General features: G+C 41.8%; 1 protein-coding gene across 1 annotated transcript in view; it reads right to left on the bottom strand.

The window, feature by feature from the left end:
- The window catches only part of TMPRSS15 (transmembrane serine protease 15), a 399,115-nt gene that overhangs the window by 311,694 nt on the left and 63,909 nt on the right, over nt 1-23,512 (bottom strand). Inside the window, exon 6 of the mRNA XM_077294014.1 lies at nt 13,645-13,764. Coding sequence (XP_077150129.1) covers nt 13,645-13,764 — 120 coding nt within the window. The remainder of the gene's footprint in view (nt 1-13,644; nt 13,765-23,512) is intronic.

Genomic DNA, 23,512 nt, shown 5'->3' with positions numbered 1-23,512 from the left:
GCAAAATTTGACCAGTATCATTTCGTCATTGAGTTGATTGCCATGGATTCAGCTTTTGAAACAATTAACAATTAACAGCTCAGGGGCATTATTGTCACCCATACATAGCATTGACCACTGAAGTCAAAAAGTAATGCTTCATGGTACAATTCAAGTATGCTCATGAGGTGCAGGGACACACTCGCCGTGTCCGAGAAAAATTCAATGCACCTTCCTACCTTCTTGATTGTTATTTATCTCTGCTCTCCTCTGGCTACTGCAAAGCCAAAGCTGTCAACCAAGCAAGAGAATGAAGGTAAATGAAAAACAAATAGGTGCAAAGATTCACTGAGCTGCTTAGCCGTACTAATAATATAAGGGTTCACTGGACTGCTTGGCCATGCTTAGGGTATAAAGAGCATTGCAGTACCATATTGAATTTGGACACTAAAGATATGATTATATTAGGACGTTTTATTCCATCAGGTTCTGTGGTTGATATGAAAAATCATTTTTCTGGCGTATCATTCCATTCATTCCTAGGGATGGTTCATTGAATTGACTCGACATGTTGGCTATCATTCTTACTAATATTACTAATATTAACCAGTCTCAGTATTAGCCAGTCTCATATATAACTTATGTATCTTTATTATGTAAACTATATAAATAAACACCAACTTTGGGAACTTTAGCTTGAATCTCAATACTCTGCAATCAGTTACCTAATATCCATTTTAGCTATCTCTCGAAGACTAGTTCAGATGATGTCAATTCTCTCATTCAAGAAAACTGTGTCGATTATGCAAATGACACTCTGATCAGACTCCAATCAAAGTGTGAGCATAGATAGAGCATAGTGGTCTCCGATTCTCTAAAATGAGGGGAAGAAGGAGAAAAAAAAATCTCTCTCTTCTCCATTCTGTGAGGCCGAACTTCACTCAGTTGTCATCCAAACTCATTAACTAGCATGGCCAAGGGCGATCCGAATATCAGATAAAACTCAGGTATGCAGCGATTTTTTTTCCCCGACAGTCTCTGACTTAGGAAAAAATTGGACATTGTAGATTAGATCCAATGTTTTGTCAGAACGCACTCCGACCAAAAATAGGCTTGTCTCCTCCTGCCCTAATATTGAGTCTCCACCAAAGACTATCCCTTCGCATGCCTAGTTCAGGGCATGAGAGAACAGTACACAAATTCACTCCTTAGTGCCTTTCATTTCCAATGTCATGCATTGCCCCCCATCCTTATGTCCTATAATTGGTATAAAACATCATATAAATTGTTAATTGCATTGTTTATTCTAGCAATAGGTACACAAATCTTCAATAGCTCTTTCTCCCCTAGCACAGCAAACATGTATGCTTCCTTTTCTCTATCATCAGCCATTGGCTAAATGTTCTACTCAGATATCACAGTTCTTGTGCTTCTCTTGTTTCATTGTTCCTGTTGAAGGTTTTTAGTAAGACAACATTGATAGCTTTTTTTACCCTTCATGTAATGATCATATCAAAAAATACATTCACGTAAATTATCATTACTCTAATTATTTTACATGGATATCTTTGACATTAAATAGGCAGTATGTCCTTGTGACATATTTACATTTACCATCTAAGACAGAGATGTATGAAGGAAAGGTGCTTTAAAAAGAAGCTTGTGGATTAATAAATAGAAAAGCTGTTGCTTGGCGAGAATATCATTTTGTGCAGTCTCTGACCAATTGATCTTATGCTGCGTGGACATTTTGCTCTTTAACTAGCCCACTTCTTCCTGAATCCTGCAATATGTTTTCATGTCCCCATGAAATCCAATTTGGAAAGGCAGTAAATGGATTTGTAATGTGATAAATTACATTGCAATCACTGGTGTATATATAGGACTTGGCAGTGTTATTCTTGCTGATCAGGTAAAAAAGACTACACTACTTGTGGGAGAATGTGGATCTCTGTTTCCCTGTCTTCGATGACTTCATACATGTTCCAATTTTTTTTTTTTTCTATACTGTCATACTTTATCTTTCTATACACTTTAGGTATCTTTATTACCAGCATTACCTTCATCCACCATAAGGTCTGAGCAAAAAGAAGCCATACTTATGACAGAGGGTAAAAACATACAGTGGGGAAAAAACATACTTAGTCGACCACCAATTGTGCAAGTTCTTCCACTTAAAAAGATGAGAGAGTCCTGTAATTGACATCATAGGTTGACCACAACTATGAGAGTCAAAATGAGAAAAAAAATCCAGAAAATCACCTTGTCTGATTTGGCAAGATTTATTTTGCAAATTGTGGTGGAAAATAAGCATTTGGTCACCTAAAAACATGCAAGATATCTTGCTCTCACAGACCTGTAACTTCATCTTTAAGAGGCTCCTCTGTCCTCCACTCATTACCTGTAGTAATGGCACCTGTTTGAACTTGTTATCAGTATAAAAGAGACCTGTCCACACCCTCAAAACAGTCACACTCCAAACTCCACTATGGTGAAGACCAAAGAGCTGTCGAGGGACACCAATAAAACAAAATTGTAATCCTGCACCAGACTGGGAAGACTGAATCTGCAATAGGCAGGCAGCTTGGTGTGATGAAATCAACTGTGGGAGCAATAATAAGAAAATGAAAGACATACATGACCACTGATAATCTCCCTCGATCTGGGGCTCCATGCAAGATCTCACCCCGTGGGGTCAAAATGATCACAAGAATGGTGAGCAAAAATCTCAGAACCACAGGAGGGGACCTAATGAATGACCTACATAAAGCTGGGACCACCATAACAAAGGCTACCATCAGTAATAACCTACGCCGCCAGGGATTCCTGCAGTGCCAGATGTATCACCCGGCTTAAGCCAGTACATGTCCAGGCCCATCTGAAGTATGCTAGAGAGCATTTGGTTTATCCAGAAGAGTATTGGGAAAATGTCATATGGTCTGATGAAACCAAAGTAGAACTGTTTGGTTGAAACTAAACTCATCATGCTTGGGGGAGACAGAATGCTGAGTTGCATCCAAAGAACACCATACCTACTGTGAAGCATTGGGTGGCAACATTATGCTTTGGGGCTTTTTCTCTGCAAATGGACCAGGACGACCTATCCGTGTACTTGAAAGAATGAATGGGGTCATGAGATTTTGAGTGCAAACCTCCTTCCATCAGTAAGGGCATTGTAGATGAAACGTGGATGGGTCTTTCAGCATGATAATGATCCCAAGCACACCGCCAGGGTAACAAAGGAGTGGCTTCGTAAGAAGCATATGAAGGTAATGGAGTGACCTAGCCAGTCTCCAGATCTCATCCCCATAGAAAACCTTTGGAGGGAATTGAAAGTCCGTGTTGCCCAGCGACAGGCCCAAAACATCACTGCTGTAGAGGAGATCTGCATGGAGGAATGGGCCAACATACCACCAACAGTGTGTGCCAACCTTGTGAAGAACTTACAGAAAATGTTTGACCTCTGTCATTGCCAATAAAGGATATATAACAAAATATTGAGATGAACTTTTGTTAATGATCAAATAATTATTTTCCACCATAATTTAAAAAATAAATCTGGCCAAATTGGATAAGGTGATTTTCTGGATTTGTTTTCTCATTTTGACTCTCATAGTTGTGGTCTACCTATGATGCCTCTCTCATCTTTTAAAGTGGGGGAACTTGCACAATTAGTGCCTGACTAAATATTTTTTTTTCCACTGTACATACGTTTAATTGGAGACACCATTTTTATTCTCACACTGTGTTTAAATGATTAATAGACATTTTTCCTGTGTAAGTCAATGGGAGGTCTACCAAAAACTATATAGTGGTATAAACTAGATAAATGTACCCCCTTTGAGTTGGTAAAGCTGCTATAATGTGGCTCTCTGCTACTCAGAATTTTGTCCCTCTGGCAGTGGTACAGGTGGGGATGGGGGGCGGATGGTGCATGTATTCAAAGTAGTGGGGGCTAAATGTGGCATCAACAAACAACTTTGTTGTGACCATGGTACTTTTATACTGGGCAAATTCAACAAACTGAATCTTCAGCCCAAGTTAGGCTAGGTTTACATCGCGTTGGTGCAGTCCGTTCAACGCATGCTTTAAATGGACTGCACCAATGCTAGTGCCTTTTAAAGATCACGTTAAGCGATCGGGATAGCGCAGATGCTCCACCTACACTATCGGTGACGGACCCAGAAACATGCAGACCGTGTCCGAGGGTCCGTCACAGAATGAAGGCACATCGCTAACGTATGCCGATTATGACAAGCGTTAGTGATGCGCTACATAATGGCAGTCAATGGGTGCGATAACGCATCCGTTAGTGCCGCTGTGTAACGGATGCCGTCAGCGCATTGCTATTGACGCAATGTGAACCTAGCCTTAAGGTACCGTCACACTAGGCGATATCGCCAGCGATCCGTGACGTTGCAGCGTCCTGCAAAGCGATATCGCTATGTTTGGCACGCAGCAGCGATCTGGATCCTGCTGGGATATCGCTGGTTGCAGGGAGAGCGGACGAACTTTCTTTCATCGCAACTCTCCCGCTGACACCGCTGGATCGCCGTGTGTGACGCCGATCCAGCGATGTCTTCACTGGTATCCATGGTAAACATCGGGTTACTAAGCGCAGGGCCGCGCTTAGTAACCCGATATTTACCATGGATACCATGGTAAAAGTAAAAAAAAAAAAACACTACATACTCACCGTCTGTTGTCCGTCACGTCCCCTGGAGCTTGCCGTACTGACTGTCTCAGCGCCGTCCGGCCGTAAAGCTGAGCCCAGCGGTGAACCTGCAGTAACAGCGGTTCACCGCTGGGCACCGCTGTTACGGCCGGCCGGCGCTGAGACACAGTCAGTGCGGCAAGCGCCAAGGGACATGAAGGACGACAGAAGGTGCGTATGTAGTGTTTTTTTTTTTTTTACATGGGGACTTCGGCATCGCTGAAGACAGTTTCAGCGATGCCGAAGTCGCTTGGTCGCTGGAGAGAGCTGTCTGTGTGACAGCTCCCCAGCGACCACACAGCAACTTACCAGCGATCACGTCGCTGGTCGCGATCGCTGGTAAGTTGCTTAGTGTAACGGCACCTTTAGAGAAGATAAGACTCTGCCTGCTGATATAGATAATCTCTCTATCCTGTTCATGTTTTTTTCCTTTTCTTCCCTTTTTACTCAGCTATTTAGCTAATGCAGTTCTGAATTGCTTTCATTAGTAAAACAAAAAACAACATAACCTATGACCTTAATTTTTCAAATTCTAATATTTTGTAAAATATTGAAATTTTATTTTTTGCTTTCTAGTTAAGTCTACGCTAATACAGTTTGATTTTCTTGGTTTAAACTATAAATTTAGTACAATGAGTACTTTACTAGGACTTCAATCAAATATCAAGAAGTCCTAGGAGACAATGTCATGCTTAGGGAAGAGTTAGAAGCTTGTATAACTTGGTCAGGGATCGTAACACAATGCTTATACTGGCCGGCAGCTGTCCCAACCAAAGCTTGACAGCTGCATAGAAATACATGCTGTCATACTCAGGTGAGGAGAGCCAACGGCCAGTCCGAGTATTGTGTCATGATCTCTGTTTGAGTTATATGGCCATTTGGCTCTTCCCTTACTGTGAGGAATCTGAAGCTTGGGCATTATTGGACCCTCCAACAGGACAGTAATCTCAATCATACCCCACAGTCCATAAAGTACAGTATTCATTTCAGTAGACGTCCTTGAGGATTCTAGAATAGCCGTCAAAGAATCTTGTCTTGAACACCATAGAAAATCTTTGCTAGGATTTGTAGAAGGTGATTGAAGCATGAAAATCCAAGAATATTAGTGATCTACAGGCCATTTCTCATGAGAAATGGTCTAATATTTCTCAGGAATGCTGCCAGAAGCTGGTCTACTAAGTGTTAAAGATGCTTGTCATAAAGGGGTAAGCAATTCGGAGACTTCACTAGTCAATAAAAGTTGTATTTTGTATGGAATTTGGAGAATCCAACCGATGGAAAAAATTTCTAAATATTGCTAATCTAATAAGCAATTTGGGTTGAATAATGTTGGTTGTAACTGCACATAGGATCATTATACAGTACTAGACTGTGGCCCGATTCTAACGCATCGGGTATTCTAGAATATGCATGTCCCCGTAGTATATGGACAATGATGATTCCAGAATTCACGGCAGACTGTGCCCGTCGCTGATTGGTCGAGGCAACCTTTATGACATAATCATCGTCATGGCAACCATTATGACATCTACGTCGATACTGTGCCCATCGCTGATTGGCCGAGGCGAATTCGCGGCAGACTGTGCCTGTCGCTGATTGGTCGAGGCAACCTTTATGACATCATCGTCGCCATGCTGTGCCCGTCGCTGATTGGTCGAGTCCTGGCGGCCTCGACCAATCAGAGACGCGGGATTTCCAGGACAGACAGACAGACAGACAGACAGAAAAACCCTTAGACAATTATATATATAGAAGATGTCAGATTTAAGTGAGTAAAGGAGTAGCAGGAGCAAAGATCACTCCATATGGTGTGGCTTCCTCCTATGTTATACATCTGACACCAATGTGCACCTTTCACAATCTAGGATTACTCAAAATACAGCAGTTTAACTATAAAGCGGTCTGCGGCCTACATTACTGTAGGTTGCTTTGCCGATGTGCTGTGATGGCAGACGGGGGCTTACTAGAAATGATTGTTATTTTACAAAACTATATTGTACTGTATTGCACCAAATAACAAAGGATCTCAGGTTCAAGTCCCCGAATCGATTTGAATAAGTTTAAAATAGTATATAAAAATCCCTAACATATAATAATTAAAATCACCACTTTTTCCCCATTAGTTTATTAAAAAGTAAAAACTATTAAAATAAGTATATTCAGTATTACTTACTCCATAAAAGTCATAACTTTAAAATTATTCATTATTTAATCTGATAGTAAATACCATAAAACTACAGGAATGGTTATGCTTGTCACCTTGCTTTCTAATAAAAAAAATGTAGTAAAATACAATTTAAAAAATCATAAGTGCCACAATGTATTGAAAATCAAAACAAAATCTCGCTCAGCATTAAAGAAGATTAGCATCAGGGATTTGAAAATTAAAGCTAAAAATAAATGTCACTTTAATTTGTAAGTCTACAGTGCTGGTATAAGGTGACGGTTTTGCAATTGTAGGTGGGGGATAAATTAAGTACTCATGTGTCATAACACTGAAGCCATTGTGCCTAGTTATTAAGATAATAGAATAATCAAAAACATTCTATACATATTTGATTCCATGTATAGTATGGTGCAAACGTTTTAGACTAATGTGGAAAAAAATGCTCCAAGGTAAGAATTCTTTCTAAAATAAAAGTGTTAAAATATTTTTAGCAATTAACAAAAGGCAAAGTGAGTGAACAAAAGAGAAATCTAAATCAAATCCATTTTTGGTGTCAAAAATCCTTTGTTTTCAAAATAACTTCAAATCATCAATTTTCTGGGTACACTTGCCCACAGTTATTAAAAGAACTTGATAATGAGGTTGTTCTAAACATCTTGGAGAACTAGGCACAGATGTTCTGCAAAATGCCTTTTTTCTCTCTTCATGTCATCCTTCACAGATTCAATAATGTTGTAATCTTTGTAACATTGACTGTACACTTGGGGTCATTGTCTGGCTGCATGAAGAAAATTAGAGCCAATCACGCTCCTCCCTGATGATACCGCATTATGGATACCTAATGGCTTGCACTTTTCACCATTGAGTACACCAAGAAATGGGCAATTTTGAGGACTGTAGATGAACTAGTTGCCCAAAGAATCCTAATTCAGAAGAAAAAAGTAATATCATGCTTTCACTCCTTTGAAATTAGGTGTCCAGTAGTACAATTAGCACTGACAGCAACCAGTGGGACTGAGCAAAGTCCATTTACTATTCAGAGAAGTCTGCCCAGAATTGGTTTTCATGGAAGAATTGTGGCCAAGAAGCATACTTTTGACATGAAAGCAATTCCACATGACTAAACTATGCACTACATGTTTGACAGAAAGAGTAGGCAGTTTTTCGTGAAGGGTTGGAGAATAGTACAATGATGACTGTCTCCAAGCAACAATGAAGCATGGTAGAGGTTCCTTGCACATTTAGGGCTTCATTTCAGCAAATGGAGTTAGGGATTTGGTCAGGATTAATGAACTTCTTAAAGCTGGAGTCACATTAGTGTTTAAAAAAATTCGGTCTGATAATGATCCAGAAAAGTAGGATGAGTGTCTTGTGTTTGTCATACAAGTACAATGCACTGCAATTTTTCTCTCCTAGCATCCGTATGACATGCGTATGCAATCTGTATGCAATGCGTTTTTAACATCAACCTAAAAAGACCAGTCCTCAGCTGCCCCAGAAATGGCGCATCCACTAGATGTGCTAATTCTGGCACTGAGCCTCGGCTCTTCTCGATTTCCCTGGTGTGTTGGCAATCAGGGTAATGGTTTTGGGGTTGACAATTAGAAGTCCTTTAATTGTAAAAAACACTCCTTGCAAAATTACTTTCTTACCCATTTATTACCATAAACAAATAATCCACAGGGGTCTGACGAAATCCATAACATGAATGCCCCACAACGATCCCCTACTCTGCTACATGCAGAGGTTGAGGTGAGCGAAGACTAGAGTAATGTTACTGCTGCCATAACACACTGAGTGTAGCATGAAAACCAGAAACCTCTATATTACCCCTGTGAATTATTTGTTTATTGCAATAAATGCGTAAAAGAGGGTAATTGTCAGGGAGTGTTTTGTACAATTAAAAGACTTTTCTGTTTGTGTGTATTTATTTATTTTGACTACTGGGTTCGTAATGGGGATGTCTCTATTACTAACCCCTGGACTTGATATCATAGGACATTACACAGCTGACATCAACTCCAAAGCCATTACCCGATTGTCAACACACCAGGGCAATTGGGAAGAGCAGAATGTAAAGAGCCAGAATTGGTGCATCTAGGGGTAAATTTCCATAGACTTTCTGGCTGGCAGCTGTTTTTTGGGTGGTCCCCGATTTTAGATAACCAGTAAAGGCTAAGCAGACAGCTGCGAGCTGATATTAATAGTCTGGGAAGCTCCATGTTTATTGGCCTCTTCCCAGACAAATGACACAGCCCCCAGATGTTTGTTTTCCCTTAGCTGGTTATTAAAAATAGGAGGGACCCCATACCATTTCTTTATTTTATTTATTTATTAGGTAATTACATGTACAGTAAGCTACAAACACAAAGCACTGATTATATCTCTCCGACAACTTTCAATCTATTCTGTCTAACTATTATGAGGGTTTTGGCTCAGAACTTACTGTACTTGACTGTTTAAACATTGGTTTTCTTTTGAGATGTGTGCGTAAAATTCAGATGGCATGCGCATGTTCCGTGTGTCGTGCAGTTTTTTTTCGCACCCAATGACTTGCATTGACAAATGTGATCTGATTCTCACAATCGCAGCATGCTGCAATTTTTTTCTCAGCTCAATCCAAACTGAGAATAAAACTTGCAGCTGATCACTGATTTATTTACTAACCTTGATCAGAGTGCAATGCAATGTTGTTTCGCATTGCACTAGTTCGATTTATACGCCAATGTGAGCGAGCCCTAATGCTGGTAAATACAGGTAGACACTTATCCATCATGCTATACTGCTATGGTTGGCGGATTGCACTGACTAAATTTAATAAAGAAGTGCAATCACAACCCAGGGTCCACCGTGCAGACATGTAAAACTGGAGCTAATGTGAACAATGGCGGAACACGCAGCGAGTGATTGCTTGCTCGCACTGAGTTACACGTCACTCTGTGAACAGCAAACAAAGTTGTGTCAGTCACACACAGAAACAGAATAGATGCTCTGCTATAGAGCTGTGTCCCTCGCACACAGTAACGAAGCAGAAGCTTTGCAATAGAGCTGTCACTCGCACACAGTAACAAAGAATATATGACACTAGACACGATCCCTGTTAACCTCACATGGGATTGAAGCCCACTAATGGGGCTAGTAGCAAATAGTGGTCAAGCAGTGAGCAGCAGCACTCAACCAACTCCTCTCCAGAGTTGCCAAAATTCTAATGGCTTACCACCAACCCTGAGCACATGCTGACAAAAACCACACTGTAGCAATATCTCAGTCTCACATAGAAAGAGGTTGCTACTAGCGCATCGGCGTGCACCTCTGAAAGCATTTTATACATCAATCTGTCCAGTCAGACAGGACCTTGCCCGTGGACCAATGTGGAGCTGCCACATCACAAGAGCAGTTGACGACCGATCAGCAATGAGATGTCGCCACATCATGAGCATGCTCAGTAGGGTGAGCAGTAACCAGATGAATAGCATGAGCCTGAGCAAGATGCTGGAAACGAAGTCTATGCTCAGCAGCACCAGCAGTGGCAAAAGCTTTATGGGAGACCGCCGATGCAGGCAAGGCTTGGGATCTACCCTGTGCAGCGGGAGAATCCTGGCACCTAGCACATACCATAAGGGAGGTTTCTGTTTGGCTGCAAATTTATTCTACCGCAGAACAACTACCTCAAACATACAGCCAGTGTCTTTAAGAAGTATCTTTAGGATAAAAAATGAACAAGGAGTCCTGAAAATGTTGATATGGCCCTTACAGAACCTTGATCTCAGTATCAAGTCTTTCTGGAATTACGTGCTGACGAACACAGGCAAATTCTTATCCATCATGTTATACCATCAGGAAGGTGTATGACTGCCTCCAAAATGATTATGCAGCAGGACAACTATTCCAAATATAAAGAATATACAATGTCATTAAGAATTTTCTACAAAGCCCTTAGGCTACGTTCACATTTGCGGTGTGCGCCGCAGCGTCGCCGCATGCGTCATGCGCCCCTATATTTAACATGGGGGCGCATGGACATGCGGTGCACTTGCGTTTTGCGCCGCATGCGTCACTGCGGCGCCCGCGTCCGGGCGCAGAGGACGCAGCAAGTTGCATTTTTGCTGCATCCAAAATCAATAGAAAAAAGGACGCATGCGGCGCAAAACGCAGCGTTGTGCATGCGTTTTGCCGCGTTTTTGTTTGCGTTGTGCGTTGCGGCGCCGACGCTGCGGCGCACAACGCAAATGTGAACGTAGCCTTATTTCAACATACTAACATCTGTCTGGAATTACAGACAGTGACAGAAGGATTTACGCAAGACTACAGCCACAGAGGATCTGTTGCTAGTTCTCCAAGAAGTTTTTTATAATTTCCCTGTTGAGTTCCTTCAAAAACTGTATGCAAGTACCTAAAATAATTGTTGCAGTTTTTAAAGCAAAGGCAATATTGATCTGATTTAGATTTTGCTTTTGCTCATTCACTTTGCATTTTGTTCATAGATAAAAATAAGTTGTTAATACCGTACTTTATTTTTCTAAAGCATTCTTATTTTGCAGCATTGTTCCCACAGCAAATTAAAACCTATGCACACTACAATGTGTAAGCAACATATACTGAGTGCCTGTAATCTGTTAGTCTCACATAATAGTCTCTGTCCTTGGTGCAGCTATAATTTCCATATCCCATGCATATTATGACATGTCCTGTAAGTGAAAAATGGAGAACCTAGAGAAGTATCTAAGCATGGGAAAACACTTGATACAGCTTTAGGCCGGGTTCACATTAGCGTTTGAGTCCACAGCGTGGTGCTGTGGACTTCTTTCCTTAGTTCTGCCTACTTCCACATGCATCCTGTGTACCTATCTTTAACATTGGGTACGCAGGGACATGCATTGTATGGGGATGCGTCAGCATGTGTCATTTTGATGTGCCCGCCAAAAGCAACATGTTGCATTTTCTTGCATGTCAAAATTACGCATGCAGAAGCATCCGCATACAGTGTGTGTCCCTGCGTTCCCAATGTTAAACATAGGTACGCAGGATGCATGTGGAAGTAGGCAGAGCTTAAGGAAAGAAGTCCGCAGAACCACACTACGGTCTCAAACACTAATGTGAACTTAGCCTTATTGTGAGGGGTCGAGTTCCCACCTCTGCACAGGGGGAATGTCGGTCCATCTCCGCTGCAGTCTCCCATTCTTCTCCTGCCGCAGTGGAGCCTGCTCAGCGGAGACGTCGGTCCCAGTGTCTCGCTCAGTCTGACTCTGTACAAAGAGTTACTGCTGCTTTCCCTGCTTCTGCCATTGAAGTCAGTGCTGGGCAGCGGCGAGCAGACGCTTCTGGGACTAAGTCCTGCTTTTCTCGTTCTGAGCATGCCCAGAGTAAGATCTCTCAGTGGAGATCAAGGGTCACATGATCAGATACTGCAGCTTAGGCCATTGGTCCTTCAGGAAGGTCCTGTAGGTGCTCACGCTCTGTGGCAGCCTCTCATTGGTCCTTCTAGGAAGGTCCTGTAGGTGCTGCAACTATTTAAGGCTCGCATGGCCGCACGGCCATGCGCTAGTATTGTTCTAAGTTATGTACTTTGCGCCAGTGTGGTCATGTATGGTTGTGTTCAGGGACCCGGCTGAAATAAGCCCCTAGAATGCTGGCACCTCCGGCGAGGAGTTTGTGTGTTTGTGTATTCAGGGACCTGGCTGAAATAAGCCCTTAGAACGCTGGTACCTCCGGCTAGGTGTTTTGTGTGCGTGCATGACCACTGACTGCTCTCGTTTGGGTAGTTAGCCTGTGCCACTGTGAAGTCTAACAGAGTGCAGTGCTTTGAGTTCACAGCTACTCTGTGAAGTAACAGAGTTAGCTCATACCGCCATATAGTTCCGCCATTTGCTAGCAGCAGGTTCGCCTGCACGGTGGACGCATCTATTATAATAAAATCTCTATATTCATTTGGTGTGTTCCGCTAGCCCTAACACTTATTACATAGTAAATTTAGTTTGTATTAACTGTCGATAGTAATTTTCCTATTACAACCAAGATTATTATTCATATATATTCACTATTATTTTTTATATAGAATTCGGTAGTAGTAGTAGTAGTAGTAGTAGTAGTAGTAGTATTCTAGAAGTAATGATGAACAAATCTGCTGAAACTTTGGCAGTTTGATCAAATTTGGCCAGAACCCATAAATTACATTGAATTTATTGGATGCAAATGAAATGTATGTTATTATGCTATAAGCTTTCACCATACCTCAGCGCATTATAAAAAATCTGCAAAAAACATTATTTGACATCTTCTGGCAACTGGCATCTTCGGTGTCTCCTGTCTCTCGTCTGCTTAGGGCAGAAAAGGCCAAAAATACTAAGCATCAGAAGACATCAAAGATGGCCACATGAATCCTGCATCGGTGGCTGAATCAGTGAAGACAGGTGAGGGCTGGAGAAATATTATGTACTCATTTTTTATTTCTCTATGTCCTTTCTTGCCTTTCTGAATCCAGCAAAATGCTTGTCAGACACTAATCTGCTGACTTTGGACAAATTAAATGGCCAAAAATTTGGATTCTATTGAATTTGATTTTTTTTTTATATTCAAAGTGATTTGCTCATCTCTAACATATAGCCTTTAATACAGTAAACAGCAAGTGTGATCTTTTTCTATGAATTGTATATTATCTAATTATCAGTATTAACTTTCAGAATAAACATTACACCTATTGCTACAGAGAAAGAGCAAAAAAAAATAAAATACAATAAAATAGTCCCTAGTTTAATGACATGGATCCTTGCAGTTTTTCTCTTACCACATGTGTTGTTATCTTCATCCGAACCATCTGGGCAATCAGGCAATCCATCACAATAGCGAGACTCTGGTATACATGTTACAGCATCATTACACATTTTATGGAAGGGTGGACAAGGAGCTGTGAAAAAAAAACATTATACAAGACATTTTCAGTATGGATTTTACAGTAGTTTTTATATGTGAAATTCCATCTTTCATTTAAAAAATTGTTTGATTTCAATTACAAAAATACTGCTGACAACTCTATAGACAATAATAAACAGCATCTATGTAAAAACCAATTTAGATGTCATATGTAAATCTTGATGTTACGGTTTTAGAATGTTAGCAAATAAGTAGAGATGAGTTGACCTTCTGAAATTCACATTTTCCAAGTTCACCAAATTTTATCCCAAAATTTGATTTTAGTCAAATAATTGCTGCAAATCTGAATACTGAAAAGCCACTGATTACCCACAAATAAGAGAGAAAAAGGGAGAGAAAGACTAACTCTGCTGTAAAAACTGTCAGTCATGCTCAGGGGTCTGCTCCTCTGGAACACATTGATCTCTGTTCACAGGAATGCTAAGCAGAGATGATCCACGTAGGATCGAGTTCGAGTTGAATCTCCTAAATTCTCATGAATTTCTGTTCGCCATCACAGAACAGCTGTGGAGCACAGCTTGTACGGCAGAGTCATTTTCCATCTGCACAGTCACTGAGTAAGGTACTCTCTTTATCATCTGCACAATCTAAGCTCTTATAGTCAGTGGAGTCTTTTCTCTCAATTTAACCTGCAGAGTGTGAGTTCTTATGGCCAGCAAGGTCCTTTGTCTCTCTTCTCCCCTCATGTATTTTCTAAGAAATGTCAAAGTTTTAAGTTTTGAGCGTAGCGCAAATTTATTTTCGTATGAAATGTTGGGGGAAAATGTATTGAAATCAGTGAATTTGAATTTCTAAAGATATATAATGCTAGGGAAGCAGGGGAAGCTGAGGCACTTGGCGCTCCTACTTACTTCTTTACTTCTGTCCAGCAGGTGGGATGTGGAAAGGAAAATAATTAGAGAGTGGACAGTGAAGACTTTCATTCTTTCAATAGGGAATGTTACAAATACTGTCCCCATCAGTAGGTCAAGGTCTGATAAACCACAGGATAGGCAAGGATAGACTTTGTGATATCATAGCTGCAAGGTATCAAAGAGGACTAGTGATTGGCGTACCCTTGAATGTTCAGATCCGGCGGGTTTGGATGAACATAAAAAAAAAATTGGTTTGGGTACCAGAACAGAACCCAAACCGGGACCCCATTCAGATGAATGGTGGACACAAACATCCGTTGTTTGCCATGCTGTCATCTGCAAAACATTGAGAATGGCATACAGAATGAACAAATTGCGGTGGAATGGAACAATGGCTGAGTACGGCTGGTATACTTCTGTATACAGCTAAAGGTATGGACAAGTCATGTGGGATCCATGCCTGGTTCATTTTAATGATTGTGAACTTGTCCTTGTTGGCTGTGGGCAGGTGGATGAGCCTGCCTGTGATCACATCCCCCTGCCATGCTAAACACACTTTTCTGACAATACTCTTGTCACAGGGCAGGCCAGCACCTCCAAGGCATAAAAGACAAGGTCAGGTCTTGTGACCAATTTGAAAACCCAGAAGTTAAATGGGGCAGACCCAACAGTCAGGACGTGAAGACATGTGGACACATACTCTTCCACCATATTGTTGAAAATGTCATGCTCCTTGATTTGATCTTTTGCTCTTGTATTTTGGTGTCAGCTTGTCTTTCTGTCAAGCCACAGGAAACACACCTCTTTTCTTGGTTTTTGGGTTCTGTTTTCTGGCTGCACTATTTCTAGCTTAACACAGATGTTTTAATTTGTCTGCCTATTACCTTTTGGGAGCAACTTTATATTCTATTACTTAAAGTGTGTTTCCTGCTTGTGATATATTCATTTAGATGTTCTGACATTCTATTGATATTTGAAGCCAGTCAGTGAGCTTTCAGCTAAGGATTTCCACCTTGCTGTTTCTATGCAATACTGTGCACCTATCTTCTGTTTAACTTTAGCAAGTAGGTTGTACATTTGTTAACAGTAATTGCTTTATTCTTTGTTTGAGTAAAGTAAATAATGAAATACCAATCTAACATATTTAGTTTGCTCAGCACTAGTGTTGAGCATTCCGATACCGCAAGTATCGGGTATCGGCCGATACTTGCGGTATCGGAATTCCAATACCGAGTTCCGATACTTTTGTGATATCGGAAATCGGAACCGGATCCATATTCATGTAAAAAATAAAGAATTAAAATAAAAAAATATGGATATACTCACCTCTCCGGCGGCCCATGGACCTTACCGCTGTAACTGGCAGCCTCTGTTCCTAAGAATGAGCGCGTGAAGGGCCTTCGATGACGTCGCGGCTTCTGATTGGTCGCGTGCCGTTCATGTGACCGCTCACGCGACCAATCACAGGCCGCGACGTCATCGCAGGTCCTAAACTCCTCATTAGGTCCAGGGGCCGCCGGAGAGGTGAGTATATCCATATTTTTTATTTTAATTCTTTATTTATTCTTTATTCTGGTTCTTTAGGAGGGACATGAAGCAACTCGATGGCCGCTTTATGCAGGTTAGGTCCAAGTTGCCTTCTCCTAGTTTTGTGATTAGGGCTATCTCGGTACTCGTTAGTACTTAGTACTAGTTAATAGCGGCGGGTGAATCGCGATTTCACCCGCCGCTATTGCGGGCACATGTCAGCTGTTCAAAACAGCTGACATGTCCCGGCTTTGATGCGGGCTCACCGCGGAGCCCTGCATCAAAGCAGGGGACCTGACGTCGGACGTACTATCCCGTCCGACGTCAGGAAGGGGTTAAACCCCTTCCACATCTCTTACATGGCAAGGTATTTTTCCTCTAAACAGATGAGTTTCAGAATAGCCTGCTGTCATTTTCCCCTGGCTGTGCTGAAGTTGGTGGTGCAAGTGTTACGCTGACCAGATGATGAGGTGGTGGAGGAAGCAGAGTAGGAGGAGGAGGCAACATGGACAGAGAAATATCCAAAAACATCCACCAATCCTTGGTAGTGGTATAACATGCACGAAAATGCTTATGCCTCAGTCCAAGCCTCCACAACATTTACCCAGTGGGCAGATAGAGAGGTATAATGTCCCTGCCTGTGCTTACTGGTCCATATATCAGTATTTATGTGGATCTTTACACTGAAGGTGTTGTGAAATGCACACCTGGTTTTGTCTGCAATATGCTCAGGCAGGAAAAGTAGTCACGTCTGTGAACCACATACTGTGGTACCCTTAATCTCAATGCATTGGTAGCCCTTTATAAATCACTTGTGAGGCCACATGTAGAATATGAGAATATGGTATCCAGTGTTTGGAGCATGTACAGCTAAACGCTTCAACAAGATGGTGTGGATATGCTCGTGGTGCTGCTGTCACATCCACTCTTCAGAAAAAAAAACCTCTTGCCCAAGAACTGCCTCTGGTATTGCAATCCAAATTCATTCAGTTGATTAGATTGGTAAGAAGCTGCAATACCAAGCTAAGGGTATGTTTCCACGGTAAGGAAACGCTGCTTGTTTGACGCTGCGCAGAGCTGCAGCGTCAAACAAGCAGCGTCCAGATGTTCCAGCATAGTGGAGGGGATTTGATGAAATCCCGTCTCCACTATCCGTGGAAACCCGCACGCGGCGGCCCTGCGACTACGGACATGCTGCGCGTCTTTTCAGATCGCAGCATGTCCGTACACCTTGCGGGGACGCAGCGTCCCCGCAAGGCATATCACAGGGCCCTATGGGAGAGCGCGATCATCCCGGATGTGAAGAGTTAACACATCCGGCATGATCGCGTCCCAGAAAGGGGGTGGGGCTTAGCGCCGAGCGGCTTCGCCGCTGCGGCGATACCGCCGCCCATCCGTAACGTGGAAACATACCCTTACCCTAAACAAAAATGGTTCTCTTTTTTGGGAAAAGTGGCTGAACCTTCTTTCTAATCTCATTCAAGTCAACAAATATGAATATATAGATGGTAATTGCATAGATGACGAGCTAAAAGTCTAAACATTTTAACAATAAGTTCCATAATTATAATAACTTAATATATGCTATCATCAAGTTAATTATGACTCATGTTTTTTTATGTAAATGTCAAGCTTCATTCATTAATTACGAAAACAATTTGGCATTGACACTTTTTAGAAGAAAGGGGCCATAACAATGATAGACTAAAAAGCTCTTTTATCTTATCTGGACTGTTTGTATAATCTTGGCTCAAACTGCAGAATCATTATATCGAACAAAAAAACACAATTAAATTAAAACATGCCTTAATTTTCAGCCATTAAAGAAGGAACATTTTTTGTTATTTGTTCTGTTACTAAATGGATACTTAGTGGATAACAACTCTGAAGAGGCACTCTAAATGAAGCAAATATGGAAACATGAAACATGATTAGATTATTTGTTGAGGGGTTTAAACTATCGTTGTCCGCATTGATTTTAGTACATTTTATAATGTAATTGCTGTAATAATATTACTTACAGGATTAAAAATAAAAATATATAGTAGGCTGGTTTTATGTTTATGTAAGGAATCAAGCTACAGAAAAGCAAATCTGCTAAAATTCGAATTTATTGCCTTAAATCGTACACAGTATGGCTCCCTCCTGTAGACTTTAAGAAAACAAGCACATGTGCACTAGCCCCATTGACTTATTGTACCTGCAAAGGCTTCAAAACATTGCAGGTCTGCGCCATTGACAAGACGGAAATACTTTCCCCTGTCATGCTTTGGATAAGAGCGCCGGATGGGGTAGCTGTGGCATGGGACTGATGTCTCATGTGCCAATGATCCATCACCTGGCCAACCTATTTGGGACTATATAGAGCCTGCAGGAGAGGACATGTAAGCAACTTCTCTTGAGAAAACAATTTACGTGAAAAACAAGATGGGGCGCTGTTCTAGGACTTCATAGTATAGACAATTTCTGTAAGCATTAGACAAACCTTTCATATACCTACAATCATTTATAATTATGTCCCTTTTGAAATACTGGCACCTTATTTTGATTGATGTCACAGCAGATTAAACTTTTTGCATATACTTGAAGATTAATGATTAATACATTGCTATGTGGTCTATCACTTATCACCTACAGTACCTACTTGACACTCATTAAATAGCCTTTTGTATTAAATATGTACATTTTGTAACGATTAAACTTACATTTGATTTGTAATAATTGGTTGCTTTGTGAATACTGTTTGGTGTTCATGTGTATGTTAGAATTATATCAGGTAAACCACTCTACATTCTTGGTATGTTAATGGTGGAACTCATACTATTATGTCCTTAACTGATGGAAAATTATCAGCACGAGGAAAGAAATTTCAGCATTCGTAAAAGGTAAAGATATTAAAACATGACTTTTAAGAACAATATTTAAAATATCCCAGAGCAAAGAACATAAAAATTAAAATAAAAAGGGGGGAGCACTTTTATATGCGATACTTACCTGTTCTACTCCCTTTCTTAACATGCAATCCTGACAAATTCTCGAAAAGATCCTCTGCTGTCTTCAAATGGTTGTCTTCTGTCTTCTTTGGTCTCTTCTATGTTTTTTAGGCATTCTCTAAGTATCACATGTTCATGTGGGGCAAGATACATGTCAGCGACATACACGGTAATGACAGGTCCACAAGTAAAGTAAAAAATATAGTTTACTTAACTCAATACATAAAAGGCAATACAAGTTAAAAAGATCATATCAGTGACAGAGCTATTTTAAACACAATATTTGGTGCAACAAGAATAGTAATTTATGACGCCGCAGATACAGTGTAGTCAGGGATTGCCTATTGAAAGGACCTATATAAGCATAAAGTGACAGTGCACCAAGTCCATTCAACATACTCAAAAGAGATTCGTGTGGCCGCATCAATGCAGGAAAATAAGCAATTAGGGTTGAGCGAAATGGATCGGACAAATTAAAAAATCGCCGACTTTCGGCAAAGTCAGGTTTCATGAAACCCGACCCGATCTTAGTGTGGGATCGGCCATGAGGTCACCGATCTGCACGCAAAAGTCGCATTTCATATGACGCTTTCAGCGCCATTTTTCAGCCAATGAAGGACGCAGAGTGTGGGCAGCGTGATGACATAGGTCTCGGTCCCCACCACCCTAGAGAAGGGCATGACAGTGATTGGCTTGCTTTCTGCGGCATCACAGGGGCTATAAAGGGGCGTGCACGCCGACTGCCATCTTACTTCTGCTGATCTTAGCATAGGGAGAGGTTGCTGCAGCTTCATCAGAAGAAGGGATATAGTTAGGGAGGGAAGATTAACCCCCAAACCGCTTGTGCTGTAGCGATTTCCACTGTCCAACACCACCCTTTCTTGGCAGGGACAGTGGAGGCTAGATTTCTGTGCATCAGCTCTGTAGCTTACAAGGCTGCCTTATAAGGCTCCCTGATAGCTGCATTGCTGTTTGCACGCTGCTGTGCAAACCAACTGCTTTTTTAAAAGCAAAAATCCTGTTGCTCCTTTCTGCACAGTTATCTTGTTTATTTGTCCACACTTTTGTGTGCAGCAGTCCTTTTTATTGCTGCCATACTTGCCCTGAGATCATTGTAGGGAGATTGAAATTGTACTACAGTCCTTGTATTTTTTCATATATCTTCCAGCCACTTTCTGCCACTTACATTGTGTTGTTTTATACACTGGGCCTGAGTTTTGGTTCAGTCTCCAAAAAAAAAAGGGAGATTCAAATTCTCACAAAGTGGATATACTTCAGTCCTGTTAGTTTGTCGTATGTCAGCCAGCCACTTTCTGCCACTTAGATTGAGTTGTTATATACACTGGGCCTGAGTTTTGGTTCAGTCTTCCAAAAAAAGGTGAGATTCAAATTCTGACAAAGTGGATATACTTCAGTCCTGTTAGTTTGTCGAGTATTAGCCAGCCACTTTCTGCCACTTACATTGTGTTGTTTTATGCACAGGGCTTGAGTTTTGGTTCAGTCTCCCAAAATCAAAAGGGAGATTTAAATTCTCAACAAGTTTATATACACCTTCTACCTTGTTTTACAGTACCATATAACGGTTGTTATTTTGGTTAGATTTTCCAATAAATGAGGAAGTCTGGTGGAAGAGCCCGTGGGTGGTGGTTGCCAGCTGGTACTGATGGTGGTGGTGGTGGTGGTGCATCTGGTGGTAGTGGCAAAAGCACAATAGCACCTAAGGCTGGAGGTGTTGAGCCAGCGTCATCGTCTGGCTACACAAGGCCTCGAAGGCTCCCTTATCTGGGAGTAGGAAAACAGCTTTTAAAGCCGAAGCAGCAGGAAAAAGTTTTGGCTTTCCTTGCTGACTCAGCCTCTAGCTCTTTCGCCTCCTCTTCAGAAAGTTCCAAATATAAAAGCAGCGAGTCATCAGTGGATGCTCCCAGTCAGGAACAATACGTTTCCTTGTGTCCTTCACCCAAACCAAAAGTGAAGGATGCGTCAGGCGACATTACAGGTTACTCTGTGTACTGACCAAAAAAAGGACACGTCTGGCTACCCAAAATGTTGATGATCTAACCTTCATTAAAATGAACCAATCATGGATTTCAAATTATTTTGCCCCACCTTCCCCTGCTGACACATAGCTTGCCTGAAAAATGTCTTGCTTTTGGCCTCCTCTTACTGACTTCTCCAATTCCTCCATTTGCAGCTGCTGAATGCCCACCATAGGCCATTTTTATACCTCCCTAAATGGGCTGACTCCCCCCACAGGGCCGTGGTCACCACCTGGCGCAAGCACCCATGCGAGTGCCATTTGCCTGGACAGGTAGGTGGGCCCATTCTTGGGCGACAGCACTGGCACAGGGTCCCTCATAGTACAATGAAGTGTCTCTGATGGTGGTGGTGCACAACCAACATCAGACACACCATCGTAATATGAGGGGCTCTGTGCCAGTACCGCCACCCACAAGAGTGTTCCCCCCCAGCTCGAACAGTGCTCTACCACTTGCAATACTTACCTCTCCCTGCTCCACCACTGTGTAGTCTGTGCTGTAAAATCCTTCAATGGCACTGCCAATACAAATTTGTTGAAATGATAGATGATAGTTAAAATATACAGGGGCCCTGGCCTCCATTTAGACCAGTTAATACTTTGCGCCTACTACCTCTGTCTGCTACTCAGCAGAGGAGCCCACCCCTGTACCTAGATATGCCACCTGTTTATTTATGAACAATTTTTTGGCAGACATTTAGCCCACTTTATTATTTGGGCCTACTAACTGTGTCTGCCACTCATTACAGTTTTCCTCCACTGAACAAAGCAATGCCGCCTGTTTAGTCCTGCAACCACATTTGAACTGCATTTAGCCTACTTTATTATTTGGGCCTACTAACTGTGTCTGCCACTCATTACAGTTTTCCTCCACTGAACAAAGCAATGCCGCCTGTTTAGTCCTGTTACCAATTTTGAACGGCATTTAGCCTAATTTAATATTTGGGCCTATATCTGTGTTTCCTCCTCATCCTGCCCATTGCCCAGCCACTGCTAGATGAGTCTGCTAGTACATTGACCAAAACCACTACATTCCCCTTGCACTCTACCAGGCCAGAATCTGACCCTGCTGAAAGTCAGGTTCCCCTTCCCACATACTATACCACCTTACATGGGGACAAAGAGGAAGGTGCAGATGAAAGTGCAGGTTCCTTCATCAGGTGGGGGGCATACTCATTGGCGACGTCACTGGCACAGGGCCCCTCATAGTACGCAAAAGTGTCTCTGCCAGTGGGAGGCGTCACCCGCCATCAAACACACCGGCGTACTATGAGGGGCCCTGTGCCAGTGCCAACGAGTGGGCCCCCCTGCTACTCAGGATCAAAGCACTTGCAAAGTTGAAATACTTACCTCTCCCTGCTCCATCGCCGTGACATATTCCGTATTTCCTGGGACCACGAAAATCTTTGAGCCAGCCCTACCCCCCACAACTTTAGCCAAATGACCCCCAGTTTTCAATGCCTAACTATTATTATAAAGTAAATTAAGATTTACAGCTTAAGTAATAAGAATTGATGTTTTTGGCATTAAATGGGCACTGTAGGTGTTTTCCTGTCGTCCACTCACTGCCGACTTTGATTTCTGATTAACTTGCATTGGGTTTCGTGTTTCAGTCGGCCCCCGACTTTTCACAATAATCGGCGGATATCACCCAACCCGACTTTTGACAAAGTCAGTTTTCGCAAAACCCGACTCGATCCGAAAAAAGTAAAAGTCGCTCAACTCTATAAGCAATAACTATATTATATATTCATCACAATATTAATGCATAGTGGCATTGACTGCAGCAGCATGACTCTTACAATAAGTGGTCTTTCTTACCCATATCTGACTCCGTGGTGTTGCACACACTACCCAAATGCGCGTTTCACTTGGGCTTCCTCAGGGGCTGTTCGAACAGCTCTGTCACCGATATGATCTTTTCTTTTATTGCCTTTTATGTATTAAGTTAAATAAACTATCTTTTATTACTTTAATTTGGGATATTTGTACTCTGTTCTTGCATGAATGCATTGCTGGTGGGAGTAATCCATGGCTATTGCTTACCGCGGTCCGGTTACATGGGCTTAGGACTGCTCTGTATACTATGTTTCTCGTCTTAGTGATTTTGTATTATAGGGTAATGACAGGTGCAATTCATGACCAATTATTGTCATCGGCATTTATTGTGCCCATGTGAATACTTCAGGCTTAGTTATTGTTGGAAAATCAAAGAGAAGACCAATCCACAGTGAGCAGGACCAAGCAAAAATAAGTGGTGGCAGTACAGGTGAGAAGCAGGTCTTGGACATATAAACGCAATCTTTTATTTAT

This window comes from Ranitomeya variabilis, chromosome 3 (genome assembly GCF_051348905.1).
Source record: "Ranitomeya variabilis isolate aRanVar5 chromosome 3, aRanVar5.hap1, whole genome shotgun sequence".
Lineage (NCBI taxonomy): Eukaryota > Metazoa > Chordata > Amphibia > Anura > Dendrobatidae > Ranitomeya > Ranitomeya variabilis.
This window is presented reverse-complemented; position numbering and strand designations above follow the sequence as displayed.